Source organism: Aplysia californica, unplaced genomic scaffold (assembly GCF_000002075.1).
Source record: "Aplysia californica isolate F4 #8 unplaced genomic scaffold, AplCal3.0 scaffold00353, whole genome shotgun sequence".
NCBI lineage: Eukaryota > Metazoa > Mollusca > Gastropoda > Aplysiida > Aplysiidae > Aplysia > Aplysia californica.
The window spans coordinates 310,988-320,736 of NW_004797623.1; the positions used below are offsets into that span (position 1 = coordinate 310,988).

Consider the following 9,749-nt stretch of genomic DNA (forward strand, 5'->3'; position numbering starts at 1 on the left):
ATAGTTTAGGACGGCGAGCATCTCGTAAAGCAATAGTTTAGGACGGCGAGCATCTCGAAGAGCAATAGTTTAGGACGGCGAGCATCTCGAAGAGCAATAGTTTAGGACGGCGAGCATCTCGTAAAGCAATAGTTTAGGACGGCAAGCATCTCGTAAAGCAATAGTTTAGGACGGCGAGCATCTCGTAAAGCAATAGTTTAGGACGGCGAGCATCTCGTAAAGCAATAGCTTAGGACGGCGAGCATCTCGTAGAGCAATAGTTTAGGACGGCAAACATCTCGTAAAGCAATAGCTTAGGACGGCGAGCATCTCGTAGGGCAATCGTTTAGGACGGCGAGCATCTCGCCGAGAATCTTGAGAAGCAATTAATTTGAATCTTGCAGAGACTGATTTACACTGATTTACCAGTAAACGAGATATTTGAGGATACGTTGCACCACATACATTTGACGGCACAGTAAATGAACGAACAATGTGGATAAGAATTTCGACTATAGTGCGCTTGCAGAGCCCAGAAACGTAGCGGCCAAGTAAATTTCACACGCCGACAAACTGGCCGACTATGCTGACAATCTTGCCGACCCGTCGCCGAGTTAGTCGGCGTGCAATATTATAATATATAAAGAGGGGGGGGGGTGAATGTGTTCATTCTTTAAACATGTTTCATATGACACAAACGACGGATGTATACTTCATGTATACATAATATGGTGCCCTTGCTGTTGTACTGGTGCCAGCAGAGAAGAAGAGGAGGAAGAAGAGTAGGAGAAGAGAAGGAGAAGAGGAGGAAGAAGAGGAGGAAGAAGAGGAGGAAGAAGAGGAGGAAGAAGAGGAGGAAGAAGGAGGCCGATTCAACAAGTGGAGGAGGAGGAAGAAGAGGAGGAAGAAGAGGAGGAAGAAGAGGAGGAAGAAGAGGAGGAAGAAGAGGAGGAAGAAGAGGAGGAAGAAGAGGAGGAAGAAGAGGAGGAGGAGGAGGGCCTATTTGGATAAACCATAGCTCATAAGACAGTGTGAGAAGCTGATTGCTGAACCGCAAGTTGAAGATGTAGCATCCTTTAGGAGCTTCCTCAGAGTTTCTCCAGAGCTATCCCAAGAACTGCTGGAGAAAGCTGGCCCCACCATCCACAAGGCAAACACTTTCTGAAGACATCATAACGTTAGAAGATGGTCGATTTGTATATAATTGCAGAGACAGTGTACTGAGCGTTTATATGGTAGGGGCGTTTATGCGTCACGGCGTATGCTCGAGATGTCAACTTTTGCACGCCACGCTTGAGTAATTCCCGAGTAAGATTTTTACACAGCGAGCAATAATTTAACTGGCAGAATATTATGAAATTTAGCTCGGCTACCCTTCAGATTTCCTCGGCGTGTCACTGACACTCGGCAACGTATGCAACTTTTCACACCGTGATATTTCTGACACTCTTCGAGTCTTCCCTCCGAGTTTTCCCCGAGCGAGTTATTGCCTCGGAGACTCACTTTTCGCTCGGCAAAAATTGTCAGCATGTTTGAAAATTTCGGCAAGCTTCCAGCGTAATAATTTGACACAGCGAGCATGAAATATCACTTCTGGACTAGGATATTTTGTCTTACTCGGCTTAATTACTCCTGTATGGGTGAACACGCCATAAATCTTTCATGGTTTATTAACATTTTGCCGTTGTTTATTAATTTGATTTTTTATGTCCAGAAGAGTATGAAAAACACAGTCGTGGGTCAGGTTGTCGAGTGGTGAACTGTATTTGACTGGGTGGTGCAATGTACATTTTCGTCTTCAAAATTTGAGGTAATCTGTGTGATAAAATGTACAGAGATTGCACATTAGATCAAACCATAATCACACTCTGTCATTTTATGCCGTATTGTATTATTTGTATAGTATTGTATTGTATTGTAATGTATTGTATTGTATTGCAATACATTGTATTGCAGTGAATTGCGTTGTATTGTATTGTATTTATTGCACTGTATTGTATTGTATTGTGGTGCGTTGTATTGTATTGTATTGTATTGTGTTGTGTTGTATTGTAGTACAGCATAATGTAGAGTATTGTGTTGTATTGTGGTGCGTTGTGTTGTGTTGTATTGTGTTGTATTGTATTGTATTGTGTTGTGTTGTATTGTGTTGTATTGTATTGTGGTTTATTGTGTTGTGTTGTATTGTATTGTGCTGGATTGTATTGTGTTGTATTGTATTGTGTTGTGTTGTATTGCATTGTCAAAATGTATAATATGTGTTTTTTTATCAAATCATTTATGAATACAAAAATATGAATTATGAAATTAAATACAAAAATATATATCAATCATATGATATGTCTCTGTTTCCACTGTATGTATGAATGGAAATTTCTTCGAGTGGTTATGAACGTTTCTGGTCTTTTCGATGTTACATAACTTGAGCAATAGAATTTAATCTAGAAAAAACAAAAAACAAGAAAAATCAAAACAAAAAAACCCCAAAGGTAAATAGCACAACCAACGCAAAATCAAACCGCCATGCCCATTATAAAGACACGTTGCCGAGACAGTGTTACTCAAGAGCAATTTTAAATCAAGATGAAAAGATTTATTATGCTTGAGTTGCCCTTATCAAAACTCTGGGGCCTTTCCTTTTTGTGTAAGGCAACAGATGGGGTCATCGATTGTGCAAGTGAGTGCAAATCAATGTAAAATATATTTGCTCTTCGTTGTAATCAAAGTTGAGTACATCGTAAACGTCGCCCCAAAACGCAGGATAATCTCAATGAACTATTGAATATGTTGTTGTTGTTGTTGTTATCGATCCAGGAACAGCTGGGCTCAACTATTAAATATACCGAAAACAAAGTAAGGAACAAAAAAGGAAAGCCCAGATAACGTGTAAATAATTAGGTTTCAAGCGTTCGTACTTAATATAGCCGATAGTTTGTTTCTTCAACAGAGCTGAGTGTTCTTTCCATAGAGTCTGTTCTTGAGTTGACCAAATCAGTTTTCTTTATTATAGCTGTAATTCTTGATGCTCATTTATTGCGTCACAACATTGTAGAGTCAGGCTCTCTTCAATTGAGGGGCATGTGCAGTTATCTATTTAATCTAAAGCCTGTTAATTTGTTTTATATCAGATGGAAAAATTACGCATCTATCTTTGACAGAAGTCGAGATATTTCCGACTTGAGGAGGTGGGAGCTGTCTAGCGTCAGAGGTAAGGCGAAATTTTGTCGATTGCCTGATAAAACCGTGAATTTTACAAATTTCCGAAAACCATTGGGTTTTTTAAAAGCATATTTTGATAGCGCTCGGTAAGATACATGTCCCTGTAAAACTATCTTTTAATTATTTCAACGCAATCGTGTAATATGACGTAATGAGAAAATCGACTTTCGGAGCCATAGTGTCCTTGCTATGTTGTCCCTGGAAACTGCACATTTACATTTTGTGTGTCCTTGATCAAAAGTTTTTCAATAAAATCCACACAGGAATATGTGAGGCAGCGTAGTGGAATCAGGCTCTCCTCAAAATAATCAAAGTGAAGAAACTTGCTTTTTTCTGTCTGTTAGTGAATTTTCATCAAATTTTTTTTTTTTTTTTTTTTGCTCAACACCTTTCATGCCCATTAAAGAACTCATTTCTGCGTGGATTTTTCTGAAAAACGTTGATTAAAGAAACAAAAAATGTAAATTTTCAGTTACCACGGACTCTTAAGCTAAGGAAATAACTAATCTTTGCCTGCCATTTTCTCACTAATTTTACCTCTGAAAACAAGTGACCCCCACCTCATTCATTCGGAAATAGCTCGACTTGTATTAAAGATAAATGGATATTATTTTCATCCTAATAAACACAAGTGAACCAGCTTTACGATGATAACAATAACTCTACATGCTCAAAAATTGACGAGAGCCTGATTCCACCACGCTGCCTCACATATTATTCTATATGGACACGCAAGGTGTTGAGTCAAAAACAATACCAAAACAATCGAAAACCTCGGTGTCTTCGATTTCACCACGATGCTGTCTGCGGATATTTTTCTTTACTTCAGCACTATGAGAGCATAATGTGTTATTGTTTCAAGTTGAGACTATTCCAGTGATGTTTTCTGAAGGCATATTGTAGTGATAGAAGTCAGTTTTGCAATATAATATTTGGTCGCTTTTAAGCACATGGGGGCTATCTCGAAAAATGATGTTTTGAGAAAATCGAAGGTAAAATTTTGACCCCTTGTTCAGTTTCTTTAAAACACATGGAGATTTTTGTCATTAACCAAGCAAATATACGCACCAATGAAACTAAACTTCTCCTATAGGTAGGGCATTGCCCACTTTTGGTGTAGGTCAAGATTTCTGGAAAACTCCCGAAATCTGGGTTAGCCCACTTGCCCTTATAAGCGACTGATTTATACTTCATATTGCCAAGGTTTGTTTGTCGTTGTTTTTGTTTCGTTTTCTGCTTTAATATGTTGGCTTCTGCAATGTGACATAAGCAAAGAAGTGCCGTGTAACATATGTGAGGCAGCGTGGTGGAATCAGGCTCTCGTCAAAATTATCAAAGTGAAGAAACTTGCATTTTTCCGCAGGTTTGTGAATTTCTATCAAATTTTTGTTTTTGGGCTCAACATCTTTCATGCTCATTAAAGAACTCATTTCTGTCTGTATTTTTCGAAAACGTTGATTAAAGGCACAAAAAATGTAAATTTTCAGTTACCACGGACTAAGGAAATAACTAATCTTTGGCGGCCATTTTCTCACTAATTTTACCTCAGAAAACAGGTGACCCCACCTCCTTCTTTCGCAAATATCTCGACTTGTATTCAAGGTAAATGGATATTTTTTTCATCCAAATAAAGACAAATGAACAAGCTTTAAGATGATACAAATAACTCTACATGCCCAAAAATTGACGATAGCCTGATTCCACTACGCTGCATCACATATTGTCTGAGAACAGGTATTTCAGTGAATTCTTCTAAGCTCTGCTTACCTCATAAGGACGCACGTTCTGGTAGTTCAACTACGCTAGAAGACGCGTCGTGTTTTAAGGTACTTTATAAAGGGAGGAAAACTTTATTAGAATTGTTTCAATTTTGTTTTCTTTATCAGAACCTTCAAAATGCATACTATGACTTTCAGCTTCAGCTCCACCTGGGCTTCCTCGACAAAGGGTCACTTCAGCTCACTAAAATCAAAACAAAACATTATTTTAACAACAGGTTTTTTTTTAAGGAACAAAACAGGTTTTCTAAAATAAAGCGTCACACCACGAACCCCCAAAACGATATCAATTTATCTTAGAGGCATAACCCCAAATGATCTGATTAAATGGGTGTATACTATCATTAACTAAGACAACGACAATGATTTACCCGTAAACGAGATATTTGAGAATACGTTGCGCCACATACTTTTGACCGCACTGTAAATGATCGAACAATAGCGTTTGTAGCGTCGGTGGCCTAGTGGTTATGCTCTCGGACTCGCAACCGTAAGGTCGTGGGTTCGAATCCCCTCAGGGGCCCGACGTTGTGTCCTTGGGAAAGGCACTTTGCACACATTTTCCTCACTTCACCCAGGTGGGAATGGGTACCCGGCCATAGACAGAGAACGATCTTGTCAGTTTGATAGTGTTTGAGCGCGTGAAATCCGCAGCTTGCATTGTATGCTTCCGTGGAACCCGAGAATGTTTCGGAGTGTTCTCAGAGGGTCTGCTGGGGTAATAATGGTTGTAAAGCGCACAGAGCATGCTCTTGAGCATGGATATGCGCTATATACAGGCAATTATTATTATTATGTGGCTCTATAGAATTGGAATCGAACTTGGGTCAACAGAATTGAAGTCTATATGTGCTGTCAACAAAATTATTGGCGCAACTTAGTGTCAAATATCTCCCCAACTATAGAACACAAACTCTCCAGCCTTTGCACCTCGACTGTATCACGTTGTCATAATATATCAATATTTTTTGTAAACACATGTCAGCTCTATTCTAGAAAGCTCCTTAATAAACACTAATGAAAAATCCCAGTAGGTGGTTTCTTCAGATTATAAAAGGTTTACAGCTGGGTTTCTATCGTTTTTAAAAGCTAATCCGTCATTTTTTTCTTATCGTGAAAGTATGTTTGTTTGTATGCATGTTTTGAGAACCTTTCGTGTACAAACGTGTTTACTATAAAAGTAATTTCTTGAAACTAGTTTTGCCATTAAAAAGTATCTTTGGTGAGCTGTGACGTAAGCCATATACGTATGCAAAATGTGTGTGAGAAGCGGGAAGTGCTGTGAACAATTTCATTTTCCGCTTGAAGGAGATTATAGTATAGTAGTATTTTATACAAATTTAGGAAGGAACGGTTTTCTTAATCTAGCTCAATTATTATGGAAAAATAGGATTAAGTTACGGAATATTGATACAAACTGATTTTGCAAAGTATGGGTGACATTGATTCCCCCCTTAAAAAGATATCTGAGGATAAGATGCTCCTTGAAATTTTGATAGCTCTATAAGCTAAAGTAAAAGTCAAGCCTCAATGTAGAATTGATTGTCTAGTTTAGGGCGCAATATTGAGGTTATATTGTGTGCGTGTGTGTGTGTGCCAGTGTGTGTGTGTGTGCGTGTGTGTGTGTGCGTGTGTGTGTGTGTGTGTGTGCGTGTGTGTGTGTGTGTGTGTGTGCGTGTGTGTTTGAGATTGTGAGAGTGTGTGTGTGTGTGTGTGTGTGTGCGTGTGTGCGTGTGTGCGTGTGTGTGTGTGTGTGTGCGTGTGTGTGTGTGCGTGTGTGTGTGTGTGTGTGTGTGTGTGTGTTTGTGTGTGTATTTCAGGGGGGGGGGTGGACTTTATTTGGGGGTTTTTTGTGGAGGGGGGGGAGGACACAATGTGGTCTTAGTTGTGTCTTTCAGAAGTAGAAAATATCGAACTGTGATGATTTTGATTTGCGATGCCCACAAATGTTGGAGAATCTACTTTACTAAATCAATGATAGTACATAACAAGATGGGCCACTCAGCCAAAAAAGTGTCCGCAGGAAGTATGCTCTTTGCTTCAGATGGCGATGCAGTTTGTTTTGAAGCTCTCTTTCGTTTTTCCAGAAAAAGAATAGGAATAGCACCTCCTTGCGTGCGCAGATCGACTGCTGTTCATCAGCAGTTCGGGTACGTTCAGTGCGGAGTTTTAGTTTTAATTTTTATTTTAATGACCTCTCGCCTTTCATTCTAAAGTCAAATTAAACCTTTCCTCCGGAAGAGGTTTTTTGTCAGCGTAACCATTTTAAAAAAGCGTTCTTCCGAAATTTATCCCAAAACTTGTAAGTTTCACTTTGATTTTTAAAAACTCAAGTAGAGTAACTCTGTTCGCAAAGAGTGCGCTTTTGTGAAGAGGGCGCCACCAAATTTGGAGGACAATTTTTTAATTGGCTCAAAGAGAGAAGTGGCCCATCTTGTTATGTACTATCATTGACTAAATTCTTCCACTTTTTGTTGTCATTTTCAGAGAAGCTGAGAAGCCGTGAAGGTTTCTAAAGTTTCACTCGTGTCCACTGTTCGGAGATTTCCGTTGCAATGCTATGAAGTTTTTCCAGAAATCGACGATTGCGCTGGCTCTGTTCATAGCCATTACAGTGCCCCTGGCTTTTTATCAGGTCATTTTGTGCTCTCGGATGTATGTGTACGATTGTTTGTTTATATATTTGTGTGTGTGTGTGCGCGATTGTGTGTGTGTTCGTAATAGACTTCAATTCTGTTGACCCAAGGTCGATTCCAATTCTATAGATCTTATGTTGTTTGTTGAGGCAGCTTCCATTGCTCTTCACAAAGTTGGCGTAGTCTTTTAGGAAAAATTGAAGATTTTAACTATGTAATAACCTAACTGTTTGGGGTTTTTAAAATTCCTTATAACCGATTGCAGAATAATATGGCACTATCACTATATAAACTATTCCTGAGAATAGATTATAATACTATAAACAATGCTCTCATTACTTTTTTTTTTATTACAGTAGTAACGACTCAACTTATCTGTTGCCTCTTTCTTCAGGTCAGATTCTCACCCCTAGAGAAGCTTCACATCGACGGGGCCACAAATCATTCAGCGGCAGCGAACAGGCAGGCGACAAATTCTTCTAAACCGACCTATCACAGTTACCCTGTGTTTCTAAGCGTTGCATTCAGAGGTCGCCTTGGCAACCAGATGTTTGAGTACGCTGCCATGCTGGGCTTAGCTCGTCAGCAAGGCCGTATCCCTGTCCTCCAGGCAAAGACCAGTTTGCTGCAGCAGGCTTTCAACATCAACAAAGCCAGACCACTGAACAGTTCAATCCGTTTGGATGGGTAAGCGCAAAGCTCCAGTAACACGCAACGATGAATGTGTCACGACTTGGGGGAATAATAATAATAATAATAATAATAATAAATGACATTTATATAGCACTCAACCCTGAATAAAGTACACAGGCTCTGAGCGCTTTACAATAAAGTACAACATACAACAGTAACATCAGGCGCTCTTCATTTTTTGAGCACATGGAGTTGTTAGAATCATCTTAAAATTTGCTCTTGTATCTTGCATTTGGCGAAAAGAATACCCACCTACCTTGAATAAGAGTCACGATATTTGCGATTGAAGGAGGTGGGGGTCGCCTGGTGTGAGAGGTAAATATTAGCGAGAAAATGGCCGCAAAAGTTTGGTAACTTCTAAAGCTTGCGAGTCCTTGGAAACTGCACATTTACATTTTGTGTACATTTGGTCCATGGTTTTCAGTAAAATCCAAACAGAAATGTGTTTCTAAATGGACATAAAAGATGTTGGCCCCCATAAAAATGCCCTTTTAAAAAATGTAGTTCTTTTGAAGAGCGGCTGATTTCACCATGCTGTCGTTGTATGCGAGAAATGTCCGTTTTATCGAGCTGTGTAGTCTGTTTGCACGTTCCAATCTATCGTGCAGGTTTTTGTACAGTTTATCGTTGCTTGTAACCGGGGTTTAAGAGATTTTGATAAAGATGCGATACTTTCTTCTATCAGCTTGTATCTCTAGCATAGATATTCACAAAGCTGCTGGACACATGCAAAATTGAATAAGCTTAAGGTCCATTACAACATAGGTAAGGTTATCGAAAAGACGGGACATTCGAATTTATCGTCCCTTTCCGATACGGAGGAAATAATATTGGAAATTCACCTTTGCGATTGGCTTAATTCATAGCTTGAGAGCTAAATTGGTTGCTTGCGTTGTGTGCTTCCCGAGCAGCAGAGAATGTTTCTGAGTGGTGTAGGGTCTCCTTGGGGTAACAATATAGATTTTAATATGATCGAATTTGCTGCTTAGCAGAGATATGAACCATATAGATTGCTATTTATCATTTATTATCATACGAAAACTGGGTTAAATTTTTTCTCATATTGTGTAATCCCACTTTTTAAAATTAATATTCTATATATTATGACCTTGGGGCATCATGGGAGAGACCAGCGTCTGTGGTATATGAGTTAGGTGTTCCGCTGTCACACGCACGGAACATCAGGTCGACTCCCAAGTGGGGCTGGGGGCAGGGTGGTTTTATCGAATAACCCAGTCTTTCTATATGGTCTCCCCCTCCCTCTCTCCCTCTTTCACCCCCCTTTCATTCCCGAGTAGTGTTTGGGGGGGGGAGTGTTATCGAAAAACCCATTCTTTCTATTCGGTCTCCCCCTTCCTCTCTCCCTATCACGCCCCTCACCCCTTCCCTCCCTCTCTCTCTCTCTCTCTCTCTCTCTCTCTCTCTCTTATTTAATTTTTCCCAT

General features: G+C 39.6%; 2 protein-coding genes across 3 annotated transcripts in view; one reads left to right on the plus strand and one right to left on the minus strand.

Annotated features, from left to right (window-relative positions):
* Window positions 1-9,749, minus strand: part of LOC101847273 — a 40,801-nt gene that overhangs the window by 14,788 nt on the left and 16,264 nt on the right. The window contains exon 8 of one of the 2 annotated variants that reach the window (XM_035970981.1): window positions 5,083-5,160. The exons of the other annotated variant lie outside the window; for it this stretch is intronic. Within the exon in view, the coding sequence (XP_035826874.1) occupies window positions 5,153-5,160 (8 nt within the window). The 3' untranslated portion in view covers window positions 5,083-5,152. Of the gene's footprint in view, window positions 1-5,082; window positions 5,161-9,749 lie in introns of those variants that run through there. 2 annotated transcript variants of the gene reach the window in all.
* Window positions 7,495-9,749, plus strand: part of LOC101863281 (galactoside 2-alpha-L-fucosyltransferase 3) — a gene marked incomplete at its 5' end in the record, with an annotated part of 4,187 nt that continues 1,932 nt past the window's right edge. The window contains 2 exon segments of the mRNA XM_005102986.3: window positions 7,495-7,611; window positions 8,007-8,299. Coding sequence (XP_005103043.1) covers window positions 7,537-7,611; window positions 8,007-8,299 — 368 coding nt within the window.